We start from the raw sequence: 26,836 nt of genomic DNA on the forward strand, positions 1-26,836 counted from the left end.
TGAAAAGAACTTTTCATCTATTTTGAGAAAACAATAATATTTATTTATTCTGGTTTTTTTATCAATAGAGAAAATGAGGTGCTAAAAGTGCAACTTAAGAAGTACGTAGGAGCTGTCCAGATGCTCAGAAGAGAAGGTCAAACAGTGGAAGGTAAGGATAAAATTAAGCAGGGGAAGAATCCATGCACAGGGTTTATTTTTCTGTATGCTGCCTTTGAGGGAGTAATATCTCTCAATAGTGAAAATAACATATTTGATATATTTTCCTTTTGAGAAAAATACTGATGTACATTTTTGTACTATTTTTACAGAGTGTTTTCTGGTAGATGAGGTGGTCTTACTTTATTCAATAAGAAATTTTCCAGAAAAAGCTGCCAGATGAAAATTTAGCTTAAATAAAAATCTGTGAATTCATGTGATATTGGAATATAAAAATAAATTTAGTATCTCTAGATTATACTGTTGTTTTGGAGATCAGTATTTGCAGACTGTTTGAAATAGACTCTGTACTGAGTAGTAATGAGCAGATTTTATATCTGAAAGAAAATGAGTGAAGTTATCAGCACTTTTACCTGTTTGTCTTCTGTGGTCTGTGCTAGAAGTATCCATGAGGGGATGAATTGATGTCTTGATTCTGAATCCTTTCCTGGTGGGACCTGCATTTCCACTGGTTACAGAAAGTGTTTAGAGAGCTGAGAGGGGTTTTCAGAAATTGGCACCATCTGTCTAATTTTTTTAATTGTGAATATTTTGGTCATAAAAATGGCTGTATGAATGAATACTACTGCTCTTAGGGTCTAGTCACTGTCCTTATCTGGAATTTCAAAGCTTCATTCATCCCTACAAGGGTATTTGTTAGTGAGAACACATGTTTTTACTTCCGACTTTGCTGGAGTGTAGTGATTCATATTAAGAATTATTCACGAAAACCATGGCTTAAGCTTCCTATAATAGCAGAAATTATCCTTCATTAGGTAGTGACAGTTTCCATGATGAGTATAATTATAGGAAAAGAAAAAAAAATATTCCTAGGCTAGCTATATTCCACCATGTTAAAATTATGCAGATTAGTGAGTGATAAGAATAGAAACTGAGTAGGATGGTCAGATTTTATAGATGAAAAAGGGGGATGGAACACTACCAACATTTCTAAAAATGAGCACATGTATGCTTTATGTTGGAAGGATATTTAATCAATGCACAGTAATTTTCTATAATATTTATCACTAGTGACCAGAATAAATTTCAGCTACATGCAATATTTGTAATAATTTTTTCTTACATTCTAACTTCACATGTTGTATTTTTATAAAACTAAATTTTTTTCCTCAGCTGCCATTTGAAAATTTAGGTGAAATTTTAGTAGTACTGGGGCCTCTAACTCAAAGTACATAAGCATGTAAATAATCCCTGAGAAGTAGCTGCAAAGAAGGAGTGAAACAAAAAGAGTGTTTCTTTTACCAGATTTATATAAACTATTGCACCCCTGGTTTGTATACATAATGAGTGATTTTAATGATAATTAATCTTCTGAATGGCATGAAAACAAAAGTCTTAAATGCATTGTAGATTTTAGAACACAGATTTTCTGTGACTATTTTGAAAGAGAATAAATTGGGCTTCTGCTGTTATTTTTATCACTATAAATAATGAAGGCTCTATATGTTTGCTACAATAATCAGATCAAATGCTATTGAGTATGGCTTTTAAATAGTTTCCTAAAATAATAAATGAAACTCAGCTTGATACTTTGCTTTGTGGTGACTTAAAAAGGCCGAAAAACCCCACTCAGCAAATGTGATTATAAATAAATTACCCAAAAGTCAGAACTATCAGCTTTCAAAATGAGTGATCACTGCTGTAGCCTGAGCAGTTGGATATTGGTATTTAAATATTTAATAAATGAGCATCTTGATTTTTCAGCCATCAGCAGGAGTTGGCTCTGTACCATTTTTCAAACCTGCTTAGATAGAATATTTATATAAAAATGCTGATCTTAGAAGTCTGGCTGAAGAACTTGAAGCAACATTTATAAGAAAAAGATCTTAAAATAGCTTTCAAATTCACTTAATAATAAACTTCTAAATTTTTCCTGAAAGCAAGAATCAGTTCCCAGGCTCAAGAATATTTAGTCAGATAAATTATGGTCTCTCCTATCTACCTTAGAGTTGCTGTGTATATAGTTCAGATTTTGAAGAATGGTGAAAGCATTTGTTCAACTTCTCTTTTATTAGTGCTTTACTTTTATGTGTTAGCTTGTTTTCTTAGAAATTCATGAGCTATGAGGAAAAGTTGAATTAGATTTTGTGTAACTTGGAGGAGATTTACTTAGAATAGGCCTTAAAGTGATCTTCAAATACATAAATGATAGCTGGGAACAGGAATAGAGTAAACTGTAGTTTTCATTCACTACAGATAAAAGAAGTAATGGGCTGACATGGCAGGTGAAGGGAGTTTGATTAACTATCAGGAAAACCTTTGTGAGAAGAATATTTAACTTTAAATAGGTTGTGCAGGGAAGCATGATATCTCCCTTCTTGGAAGTTTCTAGGAATAAATTAGACAATTAACTCTCAGGAATGGAATAACTCCAGCTGATTCTGCTTGATGCAAAATCATGAAATACTGGATGAAGTATGGAATGTTCATTCTCAGCCCTATTTTCTGTAATTTCTATGATATGTAAGCAGTCTATGTAAGTAATACAAAATGATATTTTGGAAGCCCAGTAACAAAAAGGCTTAAAAGAGAAGCATAAGCTTAATTTTAAAAGACTTTGGGCAGGAATTGCAGGTACTACATACATATATTAGACAGCTGTAGTCACAGAACAGCCAAATGCTTTTAGTTTACGTTTTTTTCTGCTAAGATTCCAGTCTAAATATTTCTTACAAAAAAAGGTCCCTGCAGAATCTGTATTTTAGTACTTGTAATATTGTTTAATGTTATGGTCTGTTTCGATATTTTAATAACTGTTTCTTATAGAGCTATTGTTTCTAAACAGAATGTCTTGGATGTTTATGGAATTTAATATTTTAATTTGAGGTATCTCTTTGTTATAGTTCTGCCAAACATTTGGAGCACTGATGGTGAATTTACAATTCCAGAGCAAAAGCAAGTAGAAAACAATGAGGAACTGGCCAGCTCTTACGAAAGGAAATTGATTGAGGTAAAGTTTGTACTGCACAGATTTTATGGAATCATAATTGTAAAACAAGGTTTGAAGCTTAAATAGTTTCTTTGCTTGGTTGGTTTCCCCTCCCCCCCATCCCCCTCCCGGAATGTAAAAGATAAATCCGAATTTTTTTTCTTCAAAAATGAAAAGCCTCAGATATTTAAAAGTACTTTTCCTAACGGGGGTATACTTTTATATGCTGATATTAAAATGAAGGTTTTAATAAATAAGCAAGTTTCTTAAGGTTATAACTGATGGTGGTGAAGTTGAAAGAATCAGAGACACTAGGTTTGAGGCTTTGTGTAAATTACAGTGCATAATTACAGGTATGGCTGTGTTGGCAGTTGAGCTTTATTTAAAAGAAGGGCATAGTGAATTGTGTAGCTTTTTCTATGCTTTCGTGCTGGTTTCTGATTGCAAACCGTGTTTCATTTTTGTATCGGTTATTGAATACTGCAGTAAGGAAATGTGTGATAGAAGCTACTACTTCTGTTGATATGGCCACGTTAGAAAAAGTTCCTAAGGCAAGATTTACTTTTAAGATTAATGTAAAATTCATTAAAGGAGAAAAAAAGATAGATTAGGGTTTCATCCTAAATTTACATACAAATTATTTTCAAGACAAAAGTAATGAAATTTAATATCTAATACCCATATCTCCTATTAAATATTAAAAGAACATTTTTATAGAAAGTAAAACAATTCTATATGTCTTTCCCTTGCCCAAAATACCCTGAAATTTGATATCCACATTAACTGATTAACATGAAGATGACTAAAAATGCAGGTCATGGATCAAAGTGCTTAATACAGTTCTTCTAAAACATTCATACTTGGTTATCCTTTTCTCATAGGGCCATGTAAAACTAATGCTCTCCCTGACACTTACCTTTAGTTGAGTTCTTCTGACTCCTTTCCTCTGTTCTGTACCTATCAAAAGATTATCTTAAATAAGAACACACCTAAAATCTCCCTCAGCTTTAAAAGTCTCCTTAGTTGTACCAAGTTTGTTCTGCATGCTCAGGAGTTTGTTGCTGATGCTTCTGAGTTTGTGGCAGAGTCAGGGGTGACACAGCTCTGGATGTCGCCACAGGAGAAGCCTTTTTGGCTTGGTCCTTTGCTGTGAAACATGAAGTGATATTTTCTTTGTCGTTTCTCTGGAGACTGCTCTCAAAGGTGGTCGTGCTGGGCAGTGGAACTGCAGTGGTCTCAGGCCCTTAGGTTTTCTTTTGACAGCAGGTGTTTAGAGTTCTCTTAGAGTGGAGCCTCAAGTGTTAGCCTCACTTGACTTTTATTTGGGTTTGTGTTCTTTAAACTGTTTTCTTGTATAGGAAGGAACAAATTTAAATGATCCTCTGTCCAAGGGAAACTTAGCTTATTTATACTTTATTTTTTTGCTTCAAGCATATTGTTATGGAGAAAAACAACTGTGAAGATGATTGAAGTCCCAGTAGGGAAATTTATTGCTTAAGCTTCGTTGTGGATTGAGTAAAGGAACAAATGACACAAAATGTAACTGAAAGGGTATAATTATGAGGAGACTTCATTGTTTTAGCAGACTTTGATGCAGGAAAAATTAAAGGAACTTAATATTGTTATTCATCGCTCCTTTTGGTTTGCTGTGATGGTAATGCATTTTTCTTTGGCAAGAAAAAATATTGAAGTAACTTAGTTGCTAATAAGTGATATCTGCCGGTTGTCCTTTTGATAATACATAACAAGTGCTTTGCTGTTTTATTTGCTGTTAAATTTCCTTTTTATTATTTAACTTTGCTAGGGACACTTATAAATTTTTGCATTACTTGTAGTGTTTTGAGAGAGTTGTTGAATTTACATTTTAATCGAGTCTCCAAGTAGAAAGTTATTTCAAGGACATCCAAATTAGAGGGAGAGAAAATAGTCACATCAGTCTGGATTTGGTTCTTCTAAGAGACAGGCACTGAAAAATCAAACATGATTTCAAATATGTAAACTACTGAGCTTTGTATCAATTCATAAATTTTTATATTGCTTTTGATAACCAATCAACAGCAGTATTGCAGCTTTTCCCTGTGAATTTGCAACTAGTTATGTGCTGTATCTCTGTACCTGAAATGCAAGGAAATTCTGCCTTCCAGCCCACGCTCTGTGTAATTAACAGTGACCTGTTAATATTAACCTGATATTCTTAAATGTTACATCACCTAGTTTAAATTGGAATTAGTGGTTAAGCTAGTATGGAAAATAATTTCTCTGAAGTTAATAGTATTATATTACTGTTTGCTCTAGTATATCGTTGGTGGTGTTTAGCTCTTTTGCATATGTGTTACAGTGATGAATTACTGGATTTGAAGGACTCCCTCTAATATAAAAAGAAATTGGAAAAGAACACTTGAAGTTCACCTCAAGAAAATTATTTTTATTTTTTACTTATAATCAATGATGTCAGATCCTGGCTTGTCAAATTGAAGCTGGTTTTTTTCTGTTTGCTTTGATTCTGTGAAGGATGCAGGTTTGTGTAGAGCAAAGCACAAAATTAAAAGCAGGCACTAAATTAAACTGAATTCAACTGCTTTATTTGGGGGAACTTCCCTGAGGAAGAGGGAGAAGGCAGAGTAATTCAAGAGAAGGAAATAATGAAATTCACAGATAGTAATGAACTGCTTCCAGAAGGGAAATTATGAACTCTTAAGAGATTTGGCAGTAGTTCAAGTCCCTGTGCTGTTGAGGTGCCTGGATTGAAATTCATGTTGTTCAGCTGTGCTTTCGTGCTGTTACTCCGTTGCCTCTGCTGTTCTCTACCTTTGGATGGGGGGTATGAGGAGGAGGGAGGCATTCCAAGAGTTGCTGGAACTGAGGAACAGGTTCTTTCTGCTGGGTCAGCCCACTGGAAGGGGCCCAGCAGTGCCCTCTGCGTTCATCTGACTGCTGGAACTTTGCATTCTCGTCATTCCCCAGCCCTGGCACTCTCAGAACATCCTGTATCACCTGATGCTCTCTTGACTTAAAATGCAGAGCACAATCACAGCCACACTTGGTGCCCAAAGAGGCCACTGTTTACCTTTGAGAACAACCTGTGCCACAGCCTAACTCTGGCATTTAGACTCCTCTGACCTCTCACAGATTTGCCTGGAGTGATTGACTTCTAGCTCCAATCCTATTAAAATCCCAATTAAGAGTGAAGAATACACCACTTATGAATTATTGACAAAGTCTAATGCAGTTTGTGCATTTTGCATTATTCCCAGTTCAAAATATTGTGATTAGTTTGTACCTGTTGAGTGCTGCATTCATCAAAGAATTAAACTGAGAACAGGAGTTAATGAGTGTTTTATTAGAATCAGTTGTCATATGATCTCAACTGACAGGAATAAAATTTGACATGAAGTTGTATTTTGTCCTGTTGAATTCGATATCAGAACTGCATTTCAAGGCATGAGTCAAAATCATAGCAAGGTCTGTTCTTAATGATCAGTTCATACTAATGTATTAGCAGTACTTGGAGAGTATGGTAAAAGAAATTGATATACATTTAAGAAATTACATAGTGTGATTTTTTTTTTTTTTTTCCAATTCAGAACATAATTATCCCTTGGCTTTGTTTTCAGGTGGCTGAAATGCATGGGGAGCTGATTGAATTCAATGAGAGGCTGCATCGTGCTTTGATGGCCAAGGAAGCTCTGGTGTCCCAGATGAGACAAGAACTAATTGATCTGAGAGGGCCGGTGAGTATTTGTCTATTGCACTGTAGAATATCCCTCTGGAATAGGCTCAAACCTTACTCATGATGAAATATCTATTAGCTTGTAAGAAGTAACAGACCTGTGAAGAATTGGCTTTGCACAGTTCCTTTCCTAACTATCGTAGATTATGCTTTGCATTTTACATTTTCCTTTTAAAGCAAAGAAGATATCCTTTGATGTTTGTTCTAGCTATAAAATAAGGTAAAAAGCTATTGCTGCTTCAGTTCTAAATGCTCTTGCAATCCAGTTTTCTAGCAACTGCTACTTCCTTTGATTCTACAGGCATTAGTCCATCATGGCATTTTTATGAACTTTTGTACTTATATAATGTTTTGTAAGAGCACAGCTAAAATAAAATGCTCATGTGTCCTTCCCTTAATAGAATTTGGTTGTAAAAGAGGTTCTATGTGCTTTGTATTTTCCTGTAAGTTGCTTATACACACAAAGTACTTTGTTTTAGCATCTTTTGCTTGTAAAGGCCTAATAATGATGTTCTTTCCTGGGTTTTCTATATCTTTCAAACCCTTTTACAAACCCCAACTTGTTTCTTTACAAAACTGTAGCAAATTCTAACATAAAGGACTCACAAAGGTGATACGTTCACAATCCATTTGCAGGATTTTGTTTTTCTCTTATTGTTCGTCAGTAATAGTTGTTATTGGCATTTATAAAATTGAATGTTGAATTGTAATTTCCTTATAATATTATGCTTTCTTAATTGAAAGCATAATAACCAGTGTGTGGAAATTATTTCTGTTTTGTAAATATAGGTCCCTGGAGATCTGAGTCAAACATCTGAAGATCAGAGTTTGTCAGATTTTGAAATGTAAGTTTCATAATTCACAATTTTTCTCTTCATACTGTCTTTATGAGAAAGGAGAATAAGCAAACAGATTCAATAATTTGCTTTTCCTATATTATTTCCAATAACTCCATTCTTAGCTGTGGTATTCCATTGTTAAAAAGTATGGAGAGCTGCACAGACCATGCCCCAGTGTAGTTAAGAATGCTGAACTCAAGGAGTTTAGATTTAGGAAGATTCCCTTGGAGTGCTTTTTAAGTGTCCTAGATCTTGGTATTCTGCTGCACCAACAAGTTACTGGTTTTAGTGCTTTGGGTTTGATGGGTGCTGGTTGCTGTTCATCATGTGATGGACTTTCTCATTTTTACAGAATAGCTCCTAATCAATGCTTACAAAAAACCCCAAACCCCAAAACCCCCACAAACAACCCACCCCAGATCATTCTAGACTGTTGTGATTTGGAATTTTGCCTTTAGCAGTCAAACTAATGAATCCTGCTTTTGTGGATGGGGAGGGTGAAAATGTAGCTGATGCGTTTGAATCATAGAAATTTGGAGCTGGGTGACAAAGAGTGGATGGCAATGCCTTCTGCATAATTGTGCAGTGCTCTTCTGTTAGTTAATGAACTTTAGCTGAGGTTTGTGGCCGAAAATGTTGAATTTGTTGAAGTGAATAATTTTTGCTTGATGTGTATAATCAAATGTTGTCAAATGCATGCTGTGAAAATAAACCCAAAACCCAGAAAACCTGCAGAAGGAATTGTTTCAGCTGGGTTAATTTTAGGGACCATTTTTAGTCCCTGCACGTATAAAAAGTTCAGGCAGAACTCCAATTTTTCTGCTTTCAGATTTTCATTTGAAATGTTGCTTTGTTGATCACTTTGATCATTATCTAAATCATTGCATGTAGTTGCTTTGCAATTCTTATACATAAATATGATTCCCTATTTTAAGTTTTTCCCTCTCCTCCTCAGATCAAATCGTGCTCTTATTAATGTTTGGATTCCCTCAGTCTTTCTGCGTGGAAAAGCTGCCAATGCATTCCATGTTTATCAGGTAAGTGAGACAGCTTAACAGGGATTTTGTGTGAAAGTTTCTGACTGAAGTAGCACATTTTAATAATTTAAAGCTCTTCATGTAATTTCATTAGAGATCAGCTAATGAGCAGCAGCAGTAACTTCATATATATTCATCCATAGGATTGTGTTGATTATTCAGAGAGCATATTTTGAGGGTTGACTGTTAGTAGTTTAATACTTTAAAAGCATGCTAATAAGATGACTCCATTGGTCAGGGAGTGCAACAATTCAATATTAATGAGTAACGCCTTCTTCAATGTGCATGTACATGTTTTACTTCAGTTTTGGGGATAACAATGACCAGAAATGTTGCTTGACAGACAGATGTGGTTTACTGTAGTAGCTCACTTGAAAACAACTTGAATAATGAAACAGTTCTTCACTGTGTGTTATTGAACATGTTCACATTGTGTTCTGCCTTGGGCAGGTCTGAATTTAGGGGTTTGTGCTCCAGCCCAGCTTGTAGTTGAAGCACTGAAATTTTATACAGTTCCTTGATTCCTGGATTCTTGGTTTCAGAGCAGTGACACCCTCCATGGATAGAATGGCGGGGTGGACTTCAGACACTCTCTAATGTGCTGTCCCAGGTTGTTTGTATTTCTTTATTTGTGGATTGTTAGCAGCTGCAAAATTTCTCCACTTTTGTTTCAGCCACATGTACTTCTCAACAAGATTGCTGAAGCTTGTTAACATTCCTCTCACTCTGAGTGATGTTTTTTTTGTAGAATTTTGAATCATTTATGAAGTGTTGGCAGATAGTTGAAAAATACAGGAAAACACCCACCTTTCGGCCAGTAAAAGACAATGAAAAATAAGACTTGAGGTAATGGAAAGAAAAGCCACCAGGATGGGAACAGTTAGTAATTTGTTCAAAAGCACTGAATAATCAATCAAACTGAGATGCACAGGTGTGTGGAAATCTAACTTGTTGACAAGTGTAATTATTTCTGTCTTCCTGGCTTTCACATATTTCTCCACTCTGCTGTCACTGGCTACACATTCGCAAACCCAGACACAAGTCTGCCATCACAGAAATTCTTAAAAGCATCCATATCTCACCCCACCTGTTACTCTAATGATGTTGCAGATCCATGACCACTAGAAGAGCTCTGCTTTCTACTGCTTCTTTCCTAAGTTGCTCTGTGTTGTCTTTCATCCTGCTTGAGCAGGGAGAGTGGACCAGATGGCCCACTGTGGTCCCTTCCTTACCCATTCTGTAAATTCTTTGGAGAATTTAATGTATTTTTAATTTTACTTGTAACTTGGTATCAAATTAGATTACTAAAGAGTCCGATATTTGTCATGCAGTTTCACTGAACATCACTGTACAAGTGTCGTTGTGAAAGCCTGCAAAGTATGCAGAATTCACATATGCTATAGGTGTTCTGAACATTCAAAAGGAAAAATGTTGAGATAAGCCAAGCTTCCCAATTTGTAAGAGATTCAGAACTTTACCCAAAATCTGCTGATGTGAGTAGATGTTGCTTGTCTTTAATGGAAAACAAAGAACTTTTATTGAAGGCTAAGCCTCTTGAGAACAGGAAAAAAGGAAGCAAAATATTTCTGAAAGATTGGAAATTCTGAATCTACAAAAAGACAATCTTGAGAATTTTATTAGGTTTTTTATGTCTACAGTATAAAGTCATAATATTGGGCATTCATAGTGTGCAAAATTTTGTTTATTTGTGTATTTGGAAAATGTACAAGTTCTTCTGAATATGCTTCATTCATTATCTTTTCACACTTGCAATTCACAATTTTTTTTTAATGTGAAAAGTTAAATATAACTATGTATAACAGAGTGTACTCAGACTAGTTTGTCTTCAGTTACAGAACAGCACAGGATATCATAGAATTTTTCCAACTTTGTCTTTTAATAGTTAAGAGAAAAAGCAACCAAGAATTACCTGTAGAAGTGGCCTAAAACTTCTATAATTCTTGTTAAACTTTGATCATGGCACCTCTTGAGATCTTTCCTTATTAAAGAATTTGTGAATATCATTCCTGCCAGTTTTTGGTCTCAATAACAGGAGTGTCACTGGTTTTCTTCCACTGTGCATCTGAAAGAGAAGCATTTTCCCAAACAGACATATACAATACTGTGATGAAACATTTGAAGTGAGTGCCACATCTCTGATCAATTATATAGTCATGTGCTTGCTGAATATATATTTTATGTTTTATAGCGACCAGGAAAGCATTAATTTAGAAAACTTCAGAATAGCTTCAGTAACAGCACTGTGCATTTATCTTATTAAATCTCTGCCAAAACACATGCTCCTGATTACAGAGAATTCGATTCAATGTTGAAATTGTGGAAGAGGATATTTACCAGGCTACCAGTATGTCCTGAACAGACCCAGACTGGGAGTGCAATTAGGATAAATGAGTAAGCTCATTTCTGAGAGTCCTTTTATTCATAATAAACATCATTTTTACTGCCTTATCATTTATTTCTCCAGTGGCAGAAAATTAAAATGTATGTATAAATCTTTGTATCAGCTACATGAGAAATGACTTGTGGTATATCAATCTAAAGGAAAGTAGCAATATTACAGAATATTGGTGTGGGTGAGATCATTACCAACACCTTTAGGAGTTCACATTTCTCTTGGGAGTACTTGAGTAAACAGATGTAAAAACTGACTCTTGGTTGTGCTGATTAATTCTGAGAAAAATACATCAAATGAACTTTGGAGAAAGGTAAAGTGTGCCAGCTGGAACAGGCAAAGTTTGAAATTTTGATTTGGTTAAGCATGATTTTTTGATATGCTAAATACTTATGACTGTACTTAAAGCTAATTGGTAATCAGCCCTAAAGTGCTTAACCTGACTGAAAATCAGATCATATGTGTGATACTATCAGGGTAAGATGTTGCTACTAAATGAAGGTGCTACAAAAGGGCATGAGCCTTGACAGTTGGTATTCCAAATGCAGTTCATGTGAGTGTATTTCTGATAGGGCTTTATTTCTTCTGCATTTTCTATTATTAAAAAGCTAAAGAGATTGTCCTTCTCTCCCCTCCTCTAGTGAGCCACCTTGTTAACCTTTGCTGATTTGGAATTGTGTGTTTCTGGAGCACTTCACGTGAAGGAGAGAGCAGGACTATGCCAGGGGAGACTTGCTATGTCACAATTATTGTTGATACACTTTAGAATTGTTGTGCCTCTTCTGTCCCTTTTTGCTTATAAATAGGTATTTTATAGCAGAAAATAAACTATGTACATATCACTTGCCTTGGAAATAGCCAAAAGAGGGTGGAAAGAATTGCAGAGCATCTTAAGTAGTTTGGAAAACTCAGTTCTACAGTATCTGTCATCTGTTTTCATGGACTTATAAATGCTTCTGAAGAATGTAAGAATTAGGAGAAATTAATATGGGTTGCTGTGCCTCTTCGAAATCAATGCAAATTTTGCACTTGCGCTTCTTGAACCAGGAAAAGAAATTAATGACAAGTTAATTTGTGTATCAGGAGGGTCTGACCTGGACAGGATAAGCATAGACTCCTGCAGGAGTTTTGTTATTGTGCTTGCTTTTAAAAATATAATTTTATTTTTTTAAATTTAATACAGATTTGTAATGCTGTTTTGAAGGACATTTCAAAGCATTTATTTTTATGTCATGTTAACATCTGTTTCGGATGTTCAAAATCAGTGCATTTTTCAGTCTTAAAAAAACCCAGATGTTGCTCTTCAGTAAATATAGCAGGAAAAGTTTCCAGCACCAGCATAATTGTCACATAGTTAGAACCATCAAATAGTTTCTTTAATTTTTGTTAAGAATTAAGGATTCTGGACAAGCTCAGAAATAAGGCTGTGGACTACAAAAGCAAGCAGCATTTTATAATGAATCCTATTAGATGTGGAAATTTCAATCAGACCTCTGTATTTGCAGAGTTACACTGCACTCTTGCAGTAATGTTAAACTGGCAGAATTAACTGGTTATGAATCTTAAGGATTTAAAAACAAGCTCTGGAAATGTAGCCAAATTTTATGCTCAATTTGAATGGTTGAGTTCAAGGGGACAGTTGTGAGCAGCAGATAATTCAGTGCCCTAGTTTAGCACTGTTACTGTCTTAAAAATTAACAGAGCTGTAGATCTGTATCATTCAACTGTGGATGTTTCAACAATTAGAGGGTGTATAAATTTTAGTGGAAAATATATTTAGAATTGGATGTGCACTTCAGTGCAGTTACTGAGTTCAATTAAAAATATTTTTTCACTTGTTTTCTCAGAACATAAAATAGTAACAGAAAAATGCATATTTTATAATCTCTGTTCACCATGGAGTTGTTATGGGTTGTTCTCATTCTGGATTATTCCTTGTGGAGAATAGCAGATTGTCTGTTTTAAATGAAATGCCAGTAGCAGATCTTATTGAATAAATAAAGAATAAATCTCCACATGCAGTGCACCAGGAATTCAAAGGTGAAAGAGCTGAAAAGTCACTGGTAAATAGCTTCTGGCTTGCATACCAGAGATTTTAAAGTAGCTAATCTGACATAATTTTTAAAAGGATTTAAGGAGGTCTAAAAACCAAGTTGTTACAAATAATTAGGAAAGGGATAAACAAATAGAAAATGCTGTTATGCTGTGTATAATCTCTGGTTTATCTGTGTGCAGTTCTACTCCTCTCTAAAGAAATATATCAACTGCAAATAATATGGATGAGGAAAAAAAATCTTTGTCACTGGAGGAGCATATTAGAAATTCTCAGCTTGCATGAAAGGCAACTGAGAGGGGAGTACAATAACAGTCTTTCAAATCATTAAGGAAATGGAGAGATTTTTAACTGTTTCAAAATGCGAGTTAGAGCATTGATTGAAACTGTTGCATTGCAATTTCAAAACAACTGCATGACAGTGGTTTTCTCCACAATGTATAATTGAGGTGAATACTGAAAGTTTGTGGGTCTAGAAAATAATTGAGCTAATTAAATTGAAGAAAAATCAATCCAAACACAAAGATGTGACTTCTTTCTAAGGAAATCCCTGGATAATGATATTTTGGAATAAAAAATACCACTATACCTTTTGTTCATATTTAAATGTTCTGGATAAAATATATTTCATAATTCTCCAAGGAATTTTCTGAACTGTTGAAATCCATGTCCCTTACTGTAAGAGCACAGTGCAAGAAACTTGGAGGTCATGGTATAACTAAAAATGACTTGCCCTTGCAATGTTATGCTAATAATGACTAATTTAGACCTAAAATGGAAATATTAGGTATGATGATGAAATATCTTTCCTTCCAACTAATGTTTATCTTCCGTGCATGGCAAGCTCATTCTAAATGTCTTCAGAGCACATCCTCTCTTTTTGTACTTGCTCAAGTTTGTTTTGCTTCAGGTTTAGATCTTGACTCCTGTCTTGCCATTCATTAGCACTGACAGATTGCTAGTACAATTAATTTTGCACCTGAGTAGAAAAATTAATTAGATGACCAATTGATGTCTTTATTGCCAATCAACAAATCATAAGGATTGTTTAGACTACACTGGATGAAATTATCCAGGCTGTGACAGGAGCTTAGCCTAGACACTCGTAACCATGTCTTCTAGCAAAAACTTTAGAACAACTGCAGTTAACCAAAAGAAGATTCGGAGGCTTATTCTCTTACAGAGTTTCTGATGGTATTACTGAGTGGCAGACTGATTAGTTATAAGCACTACAGGACACAGCCACATATGGAGAAACTAATATATTTTGTACAAAGTCACACTTAAGGAAGCCTAGTCTATTAAATTTAAATATTAAGCCACTTTGGAAAGCCAGGGTCATGCTGGCAAAAGTCTTCTCTTCCAAACAACCTGCCTTCTTTAGTTAACTGGTTGCTTTCTGGTGACTGCTATTTGTGATCTCTCCAGTTTGTTGCTCATCTTTTTTGTGTGGCAGGCATTGCTCAGTCAGCCTACCATTAGAAAATAATTTCTTGTCTAAAATATTCATGGGCGTACAGACAGAATCCAGATCAGAATTTTTAAAAAATTGCATTTTCATTTTACCTCTAGATGGTGATAGTTAGATGCAGTTTCTTTAGTGTCTGTGAAGCAAGTTGATTATTGCAATAATATTATTTAGTCATATTTCTCCACTGTAGAGTGTCTTATTTTCCGTATACATACGGATTCCACTTTCCTGTGAAGTGTACAGCAAATGCCATTAGTCATGCCTTTTGTAGCTATAATTACCAATGCCTGACACTTAAGATAATGAAACTGAGATTTTATGATTCCTAAGTGATATCAATATTTAAATGGCTTCTTGCAAATCCGCCTTGTTTGCAGAGCAGTGAACACATTATAAACCAAATAAGTTTAAAGATTAATATGCTAATCAGACAGGGCTGTTACCATTTGCATATGAATAGGATGCCCTAAGGCTATAATCAATAAACATTTCTTACAATTTTTTTGTTCCTTTGACTATCTTTAGTCTTGCTCTTTAGTATTGACTGACATATTTGCTCATAGTATTTCTTTTTATATTACTTTAAATGATGTTTTAAAACCTGATGTTTTCCTCTGCACTTCTCTGTAAAGGAAGAGCAATACGCTTTCCTATGAAAGGGCTTTTGTCAGGATTATTTAGGTTGGAAAACACCTCTAAATCATTGAGTCCAACTGTTCCCCAGAACTGCCAAGGCCACCACTAACCCATGTCCCCAGAACCCACATCCTCATGGCTTTTAAATTCCTCCAGGAATGGTGACTCCACTTCTGGTGTGGGCAGCCTGTTCCAGTGCTGCACAGCCCTTTCCATGAAGAAGTTTTCCCTAATATTCAGTGTAAACCTCTCCTGGCACAGCCTGAGGCCTTTTGCCCTTGTCCTGTCTCTGTTCCCTGGGGGCAGAACCTGAACCCCACCTAGCTCCAAGCTCCTGTCAGGGAGTTGCAGAGAGCAAGAAGGTCTCCCCTGAGCCCTCTTTTCTCCAGGCTGAGCCCCCCCAGCTCCCTCAGCTGCTTCCCACAGGACTTGTGCTCCAGACCCTTCCCCAGCTCCGTTCCCTTCTCTGGACATGCTCCAGCCCCTCAGTGTCCTTTTTGCAGTGGAGAGGGAAGAATTTTCACAGAAACACAGTATAAAAGAGTTGGAGGAGAACAGTATCTGACACCCAAAAATTTTTGAGGGGGAGAGCGCCCAGCAAATTCTTTGGGTGATAGATGAAACAGGGAAAGCACAGTCCAGGATCTGCCAGCTGGGCCTGTTGACCTTGAATTTAATCACAGGCAAGCATGGCCTTGGTATTTCCTTGAAGGTTGAAAATGGAAGACAATGGACTGGCAGTTAAGAGTTGAAAGGTAAGCAATAAACTGCAAAAATTAAACCCAAATTTGCATTTTATTTTCCTGATACATGATGAATTGGATGACTTCAACAGCTGCAGCACTAAGCAGGCAAAAAGGAGAAATAAATAGTCTTCTAATCATATTCCATTTCAGTGCAACTCAGGGCAAGTAGAGAAGAAAATGAACTGGAATGATTGGGAGAATTTGAAAGAAAGATGTGGCTCATGGCATTCTGAGAGTGATTTGAGAGTGCATGAGCCAAAAAGGTTGAATATCCCACTTTTTCTGGAGTGGGACCCAAGGATGTATCAAGGAGGCATAAGGGAAAGCATAAAGCAGAAAAAACTTTAAGTAACTGGGGTGGAGGGAGTATACAAAGATGAGATCAGTCTTCAGAGACTTCTATAATTATTTATTTTTCTAAAGGAAACCGTAGTACAGCTTACTACATTGATTTGTTTATTGAAGTGCTGGATGCAAAAATAGTGGGAAATTAGAATTAGAATTTCTGCTTTCAGATTACAACTACTGCAGAAAGAAGCAAATAATTTATAATTTATAATCAATAAATATTTAAAACAAATACGAATTATGTTATGTGTTGTAGAAACTGATTGATGAGAGAGCCTCCTTCCCCTTGCCTGAGCACCCAAAATATTTCATTTGGAGAAAAAGGCAGCACTATTGTAATTTTACCTATTTTCTTTTCTGCAGAAACTTCTTTCACTGCAGGGGTTGTCATGCATTACAATGACTGTATGGGTTCAAAGTGCATGTTTGTGAAATGACGTTAATTATCTTGGGTTATTATAAGTTGTATTTTGCTGCCAAAAGGAACTTATTATGCTATTGAATGATTTTTTTTTTTGGGGGGGTGCTGATTTGATTTGTATATAAAAAGGCAAAAAATACTGATTCCATGCAGCAAAAGTGGAGGCAGTGCTGCCTTTGTTCTTTACTGGCCAGTCACTTCAGTGCTGTTTTGGTAAATAGAAGCAGAACTGTGACTGCAGAAGCACAGTGATCGTTACTCTACATGTCTGTAGTTGAGTGGATAAGCCTAAAATGTGTGACATTTTTCTATTTAGTGGAACAATACTGGCTGTTCTTAAGGTTCATGCTTTGGTATCCATTGTGTCATGTATTTGATACTGTATTGTTCATTTTTATGAACTAGGTAACAGAAACTTGAAGATTTAATGTAAAATATATTCTAGTATTTGTAGTCTTTGTGCAAGTGGATAAAATGGTCATATTGAAATAAAAGCTTATTCACTCTAATTCCTGTTATGTCTCTATGGCACACAAAAAGCTGCTCCTATCACAGCTGAAAAGTTTCATTGTTCCATTTGTTTTTCATTATGCAGAAAATTCTTAAATCGGATCGTTTTGAAAGGGGGAACTTAACCATAAATGCAGGCCTGCAGCTGTCTCAAAATATAACTTGCATTTGTATTCATTTCTCACAATTCAGAGGTAACTTTGGAGAATTGAGCTTGAATTTATATTCCTAACAGAATACCATTGTCCTGAAGTGAAGTCAAATGAAACTGGTTCTTATTTTTTTTTGATTAATACTTTTTACTTTTTCTATAAGTTTTGAGTGCAGAAGTACATAATTTTGATAAAATGTAAGTAGATTGAAATACATCACTCCCATTTCATAGTGTGCTTTTCTAACAGGAAAAAAGATAGTTCCAATCCCCTGAAAACAATTATTTCTTAAATGGTAAACTTTGATGAAAATCTCTTTAACTTCATATTCCTGAATATTTGAGAAGTACTTTAAAGTTGAACCAGAGTTTTAAGAATTAAAAAAACTATATCATCTGAAGTGTAAAACTATGGACCAATGGTTCTCTAAGATTTACAGTGTTATTTAAAAGCAAGTGTAAGGGGAAAACTCACCAGTCAAGCTTAGCTGAGTTAACATTAAAAAATAGTGGTGCCAATTATCATGTTCTGGTTTTGTGTTCATGCTGATTGGGCTGTCCCTACCAAACCAGTTGCTAATTTTCCCTTTTGTTATCACATGCGTGGGCATTACTTTGAAAGGATGTTACAGACAGGAGGATCTCCAAAAAACCCTTTTTATTAGTGAGGGAAAGGAAGTTAGAATTACAGTAATACAGTAGAATTACAGTAATACAGAAGTAATACTTTTTCTCTCACCCTTTTTTTATCCCCTTGTAATGCCTACTTAGCTGGTAAATGTCACAGTAGCTTCCTTAGTGTGGATCGGTCTCTTTTGCATTCCTTATGCTGTCCAGCACTTTTCTCCTTGCTCAAAACTATGACCTCGTCCAGCCTAGGACTGGTTCTTTACAAATATTCTCAGTATTCTCTATGTCCTTTGAAGTGTTCTGCTGCTGAAATGTCCTGAGTTCTCTTGCATCTTGTGCCATTTTTATATGTGGTTTAGTAGAGTTTTCACTGCTCACCTTCCCTTAACGTTATTCCCTTCCCCCTGGGATGGGCCATGGACTCACAAGGACTTTGACTTCAGCATTTTTGTATTTGTGGAGCTCCCATCAATAGAGTTCTCTATCCTAGAATTCCTTTTTCATTACATATTCAGTCCATCCTTCCAGGAAATGTGAGCCACATTTGCAGAGAAGATTCAGGAGTAACTTCATTTAGGGAATATCCTTCCTGGTGCTTAATCTGGAATTCTACAGCCATGAATGTCATTGCAGCAGAAGAAGGTTCTGTAGTATCTCAGTCAGTATCTCTTGCTGCTGACTGTACTGGAGGGAAAGACACAAAAGTGAATCCTCAATATACCAATCTATATTTTACATCAAAAAAGAAAAGCACCCACGTGGGACTTCTGCAGATCAGAAGGATGAGTGTTGATTACAGGCATTTGGTCTGTGTACACTGGAACTGGAGCAAGGTGGAATTTTGGCATCTGTCCTTTATTTTCCTCAGGCTTTTATATGTAAGTGGTAATGACCTGTGTCAATTGGTACCAGTCTGTTACCAGAACTTGCTAACAGCATTTTGGACTCAGAACTGCTTAAAGATTCTTAACCTATTAAGAAACTTCTGGCTCAAAATCCAGTACCATGGGAGTAGGATTTTTCATTTCAGTATGCAATCATTAAACTCATGCTTTCACATTGATTCTCAGAAGATTTTTGGCATTTCAGTAATATTAAGTTAGCAGGTAGTAGACTGACAAACACAATATTAAATTACTACTATTACTGCTATTGCTCTCCAAATCTCTGATTTCAGACATGTTTGTGATGAGAAAATCACAGACTAATTCATTAAACATACTTATTAACTGATTTTTTTTCTTAGAGCTTCTGTAAATCAGAGCTACGGAAAGGTTACCAATTGATCTTTACATGGGAGACCCAAGTGGAAAGTGCTCCTAAATTACAAACAGAAGCTACTTAATTAATTTTTTTATATTCAAGACAGTATTAAAGTGAAATCTTTTGTCTACAAATAGATATTCCAGTGGTGATTTTGATTTAGTCTGTACATTTTCATTACTCTGAAAATTATTTAAGTAGGTTAGGAAGTGGATGATATCAGGAAAACAGGGGCATCAGAAAGGAAATGTAATGATCTAAAATTGATCTTTTAAATTGATCTGAAAATAAGCCCAAGAGTAGTCCTTTCAACTTTCTATAACATGACCCTAAGATGACTATATGCCTTCAGTGACTAGACTAGGATAAGTTTATCCAAGTAATTTTATATTTAGTACTTAGTTTGATTTCCTAACTGAATTTGCATTAAGTGTGTAGCAATTCCTTGTCTTGGGAACAGTATTCCCCTCTGAGATAATAAAAGTTTAAATGTGTGCTGCATCATGAGCTTTAATATATTTCATAGTCTATTAGTTGATTTTCAATAAATTCAATATGGCACAGGGCTCCAAATGTTGCATTTGCATGTCTTGCTGTCTAAATGAAATCAGTATCTATGTACATAGAAGAATAGTAAGAAATTTTCCAATGGTTTTATCTAAGAAATTAATCTATGTTTTTGCAGTCCTGAAAAATTTCAATTACAGTGTACAGGATTTCTTAATTAGCTAACTGTGGGTTACATCTTAACAGGTAATGTGGAACTGCCTGATTCGCCAAATCACATGTGCAAAGATAAGTGCTTAGTTAAGTTAGGATTTCCATATTAAATAACTTAGTTAAAAATAATTTAAGCTTTTTTTTTTTGGTCATCCTTACCCCCCACATGGATCTTGGGAATGTATACAAAATTCTAAACAATATACTGGTTGAAGTGAGAATAGGCAGGGAGAGAGCTTAGAGCTGGGTGAATAAAGATTTTAATATAGTGTTTACTACATTAAATAAATTTGATTAGAATTACGCAGTGTAGTTGCATTTCATTTTTCCTTCATTTGCCTTCAAAGATGTACTCAATGGTTAAAACAGATGGTCCTGTAGGTGCTTAATTATCCTGGCTTTATTTTCAAAGTGGAAAAGAAATCTGAATACTTCTTGCAGACTTACTGTTGTGGTTCCATCATGACACTAGCTGAATTCTTGTTACCAAAACTAGTTGAATTTTTGTTTACATATGCGTATGTAATTCACAATACTCTGAATCTTTTAAATTCTCAGATGTGCTAATTTTGGAATTATAGTATTCCTTTTTTGGAGTTATAGTATCCTGTAGAAAATGTATTAGTATTTTGTACACTGAAATATTCTAACTTGACAGAATTTGCATGGTATCTGCATAATATATTGTATTTTGTTGCAAAGAGGCCTCCTATAAATTTGAGAAACTCTAGGCATCTGGAGAGAGAACTTCCAAAAGACCAAGGCATGGGCTGCTTTGGTGGGAGATGTTCACTTCATCTCTGAAATACCACCAGTCCTTAGAAAAATTGAATCTTTTCTCCTAAGGACTTGCAATATCTTGAGGCAAAGGACCATGCTTCAGTCACCAGGAAAAACTGCAATTCAGTGTTGAAATTGGCCACATCAAAATCCAAATTTTATTTTTATCTAGTTTCCACAAAAATACAGCTGTTACTGCCCACTCTGTGTGACAGTGGTTGGTGCTGCCTTTTTACATAAGTGTTCTCCTGGTATTTGCCTTACAATTTACTACTAAATTACTGTGGGGTTTTGGAGCAGCAAGGCAAGGCAATGTCATCAGTCCTGTTCCAGCTTAATTTCTGATGTAAAATACTGAGATTATTCACACACACACACACACACACACACACACAAAAAAAAAAGAATGAATAAGTTACAGATTCCATTGAAGAAGCAAAGGGAAAGGTCACTCTGGATCTTGAGTTCTGATGCTTGGTTTATAGTTTTTGACTTGTGCTGTTTCAGCATTCTTTTAAACTGTGTCATTCCCTAGAAAAGAGTGAAATCTCAGTTTTCTGTAAGTGTATTTCACTTCTGCATGACATTTTCCTAGAGAAAGCGAATATTTAGCATGTAATTGGTAATAGGCTCATGAAATAATGAGCAGCAAACAAAAACAGAATCACAAAAACTACAGCTGTGTTAAATTATACTTAATGTCCTATACAAGCAGAAAGAATGAACTGTTTTTATTTTCCAAACAATAAAATTTCTAGTTTAGTTTTCAATGTAATTTTGTTAGGAAGTAAATTAAGTTTAATACTTTGGATAAAATTAGGTTTTGCAATTCTGATGCTACAAAGCTAATTTACAAAGTTGAAAAACTGTATTGAGGACACAGAAATCATTTTTATAGTGGTATTAAATTATTTTTTCCTTTGGTCACTGGATGGTAGAATATGCTGGAAACCATGGTAACGAGAAGTGCTGCCATGGTTGCCCCAGAGTCATGTTAAAATGAGCAAGCTGTGTTTGTCTTGATTAGAATAAGAGAAAGAGAGAGAAAGAGGAGGAAAAGGAAGAAGAGAGAGAATGAGGTTAATGACCTGTACAACAGCAAATGCAGAGCCAGACATGGATCTGTGGCTACAGGATCCTGGAACTTGTGGTGCCTCACATGAAAGTGCTGAGCCAGGAGGCTTTAAAGAGTGGAGGACATACATCAGCTCTGTTTGTCTTTACATTATTCCCTTCCCTGTCTGTGTTTTGCAGGTTTATATCAGGATAAAGGATGATGAGTGGAATGTCTATCGAAGGTACGCGGAGTTCAGGAGCTTGCATCATAAATTACAGAATAAATACCAGCAAGTGAGGACTTTTAACTTCCCACCAAAAAAGGCCATTGGAAACAAGGTACTTGAAAGAACTGACAGTATCAGTAAAAGTTGGGGGAAAAACCTCTCTTATCCATACACAAAAAATGAGGTGACTAATAAATGTTTTCACACCTGCTAGACAATACCTGGTATTTTTATAGACTTTCCCCCTACCAGCTGGAGATTCACTGACAGAGGTAATGCACTGGTTTTTCCACTTACTGAAAAGTTTTATTGAATGAAATATTGATGACATACACAAATGTACAAACCCTCAAAAACTGTACTGGACAGCCCTATATGTAAAATGAAGTCTCTACTCCATTTCTCTCCAAAAAATGCCAGCAATTAACATTGGTGAGTAATTCATTAACTATTTCTGTAAATTTCAAAAAGTATCAATCTAAATTCCTTAAATTTCCTTCACTCTTCATCAACAGTTTTAAGTTCTTTTAACCAGCTTTTTAAAGACATTTAGGTGCTTAATTCCTAGAATCTGTGTCTTTGTTTCTTAGCCCTGCCATTTTAAAATGGGAATTTGTGTTTTCCTATCATATAGAGATTTTGAAATGAAACAGTAAATATTGTAGTATGTATATAGTAAATATGTAGTACCATGTAATTAAAGCCTTAGTCATCAAAACTTTAAACTGATCAAGAGCTTAAATACACATTGCAATGTACACCACAAGTCCAGGAAGGACTGAGGAGTAATTGAAGTAATTTTCTTTGCAGCATAGGAATTATCTGAAAATTTTATTTAGCTATCACAAGTAAAATACTGGAGATTTAAATTGTGCCTATGACTAAAACCATCCTTACTAAACTGCTGGGTTCTTAAATTAGAGTTCTTAAGGTTAACAAATTTCTTAGCTTTTACGTAGGATTTTCTGGTTTTACTATTTTTTTGCCTTTGTATCACTGAGTTCTTGTATTCAATATTTAAGAAGCTCCAACCGTAGTGATCCGTGTAATCATCATAACACAGCTGACGTAATGACTGCAAAACTCAGATCTTCCTGACATTGTTTTTGGTCTAAGACCACAGTAATACATATATCATTAAAATGCCACAGTCATCCTAATTATATCTGTCATAACTTTGTCTGTATTAGAAAAATCATCTTTGCTAATTTGTATGAACTAATATAAATTTTCAGAAAGAAATAGAAAAAAAATTAGAAATTCCTTACTGACATTCAGATGTCAGTGAACGTGGATTCTGGATGTTTAAAGGGAGTAACTTTGATTGACTTCCAATGATTTCTCAGCTATTCTGTAAAACCAAATAGGTAAATTTGGCACATGTGAAATGGCAGTGTTGCACATAATCTGGAATGGGTGGTGGTGATACAAATATATACGAAATTTATCAATAAAATCCATAGGTCTGTTTGCTTGGCTTAAGGTCCAGTTAATGTAGTTCACTGCCTGCTGACTGAGGAAATGGAAGTACTTATGAGAGCTTTTCTGCTTTTTTTTTAATCTATTAGAAGATCCTGCATTTTTCATTTAAATTTTAGTGGACGGTTTTGTAATGGAAACCAGGCATTTTCTTCTTTGTTACATAACTAATTCTCCTTTTTTGAAGTGATGGAGTATCACTTCAGTACATTACAAAAGCTGCCTTTTAAGCTTTTTTGATACTCTTTCACCCTTAATTACTTTAAATACTAATTGAATTACAACTTCAGTTGCACAATTGATGCATACAAAATTATCAGTTGAGCAACTCATTAAAAATTTTGCATTGCTTTTTCTTTCAGTGCTTTAGCTTTGAGCCAAAATTCTACCTTAATCTTGCGTAAACTCACAACCACTCATCAGACCTCAGAAAAAGGGTCTTTTCTTTACAGTAAGGAGTGGGTGCCATCCCTTTCACTCCTGAGAGACTCCTATGATGAGGCGTGGGGCAGTGGGGTGGCTGTGAACTTGCAAGTCAGAGAGTGATGCTTTCACCTCAGCTGTGCAAGGCTCAGTTTGGCACACAAGAGCTTATTTGCACAGCACATTGTGCAGGCAGATTTTTGTCCTTTTAGTGGCGCTATTTTCTCTGTGTGTCACAGAATGTATTGCCCTTAGGAATTTGTATCATTTTGTGCAGTAGTCCTTGGGAAATAATTGTGCTGTGTGACTGAGATGGTTAAAGGCCCTGAGATGGCCCTGCTTTCCACGGCCAGTTGAAGGTTTAAAATGAAGGTTTAAAAATTCAGTATAAGATTAACTAATTCATGTGGAAATTTCTGTCTCGGAATTCTGCAGAACTTTCAGTTTAGGATGAGAATTTGTGCAGGATATTACACATGGAAATGCTTGGTAATAAACATTAGAAGAGATATTGCCAATACTACTTTTTTCAATAGTGCTTTTTAAATTTAGTTGCTACCAAAGCACATTCACCTTTAGATATGAACTTAGGTTTCAAAAGATATTTTTTCTCTCTGATATTAGTTTTGCTGCTTTTGATAGAATTGGAGCTGTCTTCCCATTCCTAGATTAATCAATACAATTTTAAATCAGTGCCTAAAGAACAGTTTCAGTAGCTGAATTCTGCTAACAAAAGTATCTCTTACATTAATCTATGGTTTTCATATCCTTTGCAACTCCTCAGTGTTACTAGATTCCCAAATAACATATTGGTAAAAAACAGCCCTCCATGTGTAAATGGCTAAAATTTATTATTTTACAGCTCTTGGAAAAGGGCACTGATGCTTTTATATCCTTCAGGTCACTACCTGGATGAGTTTATTCACTGCATCACTCAATGCACTCTGTACTGTGGGGCTAATGAAGATGATGTGCTTATTGTAAATGTCAGAGGCATCCAAAGGTCTTGCTGTAATTGATACCAGCACTAAATTCCATGTTCAGTTACATGTCCCAGATTTAGGGAACCTCCAGGATCAGGAGAGGACACCATATTCCTCAGAATGACCTGGAATCACTCCTGCAGACTGACAAAATACTGTCCAGTGCCTTGCTATGCAAAATATTGGAGCTCAGAGGAGGGAACTGAACTAGAAGAGAGTAATGTAGAATAAAATACAGAGAAGTATTAATTTTCATGCATATTTTTCCTGTTTACTGCAATAGAAGTCAAGGAGGTGAGGTTCAAATGCAAAGTTGCAGAGTTTGACATTGGGAAAATGCAAAAAGAAAGCAGAATTTCAGCTGAATGAGGATTTTAAAAAGTCAGAATATCAAATATTATTGCATTTTAGTATTACATTCATCAAGTAGCAGTGGAATTTGAAAATATTTAACAATTATAAACCATTATTATATACCTTAATTTTGATAATTATGTTTTGAATGCACTTTTGCCTTTCCATTGTTTGCCTTCAGTTGGGACATTTATCTTAAAAGTTCATATTCATGCTCTTTCAACAAATTATGTACGTAGGAATAAAAACTAGCTTTAATGCTTGAGGAAACATAAATTTAATATACAGAAAACCAATTAGTTGAAAAATAACTGAAAAGAAGAAAGAATACTGCTTTGGACAAGTAACCTTTTTAACAATTACAAAGAAGAGTGTGTATTTGCCTTTCAGTTTGGTAACCTCATTTTCAGCATATTAGTTTAACATTTGAATTTAGTAAGTTAGAACTAAAATAAAGCGGGAAAGAGAATAATTTGTTTTGTATATGTTGCTTTGAATCAAGTTAGATATTTACTGAAGGAAAATAATAATGCTTGCAAGAGTCCATGTATTAATTTTCATATATACTAGGCCCCATGCTGTATATGTTCTACTAAAGATCTTTCAGTTCTGGTGGCAAATATAGTTGTCAAAATCTTTATGAGTAATCCTGGCAAGAATAAGTGTTCTTTCTTCAATTCATCAATGCTTTGTTTGAGTAAAACAAGAAATATATTTGTTCCCTTGTGGTGTGTGTGTGTAAGAGAAATGTCATATACTCATCATATATTTTAATTATTTTTAAACTGCAGATCAATTTCTTTAAAACTTACAAATTTTAACTGTATTGTTAATACTTGAAGGGTTCAGTTTTTGTAATTTTAAAACATGCTCACTGTGTATCAGCCTGGTTTGTGATTTGCTCAGTATTTTATATGTAGTTGTATATACCAATATTTGTAATTTCGAACTGATTTTTCTTGCAATAAACAGATTTTTGCCTTTTAGCAAGCCTTCAGGTACTTTGGATGCTTTGAACTCATCCTTCCATTCTCACTGTTTGTCTTTGTGACTGCTGCCTTCCTGTCAGGAATGCCCCAGGACACGCTGGGTTCCATTGGGCAGCACTCCAGGTCTGCAGTGTGCCCAGTTATGGGAAGCTCATGAGGAGGAGCTTTATACAGTCACAGCACTTGATTGTAAAGGGTTCCCTGTATGTTTTTGCATAGAAATACGATTTTTTTTAATTTAAGATAACATTTAGCTAAGGAACCTTTGCTGGTGCTGTGTTGGTATCTCTCAAAATAATGATTAAGTATTAATACATGAATATTTACTGGACTTATTAGTCTAATTTTTTGAATATTGCAGCATCCTTAAAATATCAGTTGCAGCTTCTACATTGGGCAGATTATAGTAATCAAGTAAAGATTTAATTA

The 26,836-nt window shown here is 35.2% G+C and overlaps 1 protein-coding gene across 6 annotated transcripts in view; it reads left to right on the forward strand.

Moving 5' to 3' along the window:
* SNX29 (sorting nexin 29) overlaps positions 1-26,836 on the forward strand; it is a 128,332-nt gene that overhangs the window by 33,999 nt on the left and 67,497 nt on the right. For all 6 annotated transcript variants that reach the window (XM_048320909.1, XM_048320904.1, XM_048320906.1 and 3 more), the window contains exons 14-19: positions 69-151; positions 3,063-3,169; positions 6,763-6,879; positions 7,668-7,723; positions 8,673-8,754; positions 22,151-22,291. In XM_048320909.1, coding sequence (XP_048176866.1) covers positions 69-151; positions 3,063-3,169; positions 6,763-6,879; positions 7,668-7,723; positions 8,673-8,754; positions 22,151-22,291 — 586 coding nt within the window. The remainder of the gene's footprint in view (positions 1-68; positions 152-3,062; positions 3,170-6,762; positions 6,880-7,667; positions 7,724-8,672; positions 8,755-22,150; positions 22,292-26,836) is intronic.

The sequence above is a fragment of the Corvus hawaiiensis genome, chromosome 16, assembly GCF_020740725.1.
Source record: "Corvus hawaiiensis isolate bCorHaw1 chromosome 16, bCorHaw1.pri.cur, whole genome shotgun sequence".
Classification (NCBI taxonomy): Eukaryota; Metazoa; Chordata; class Aves; order Passeriformes; family Corvidae; genus Corvus; species Corvus hawaiiensis.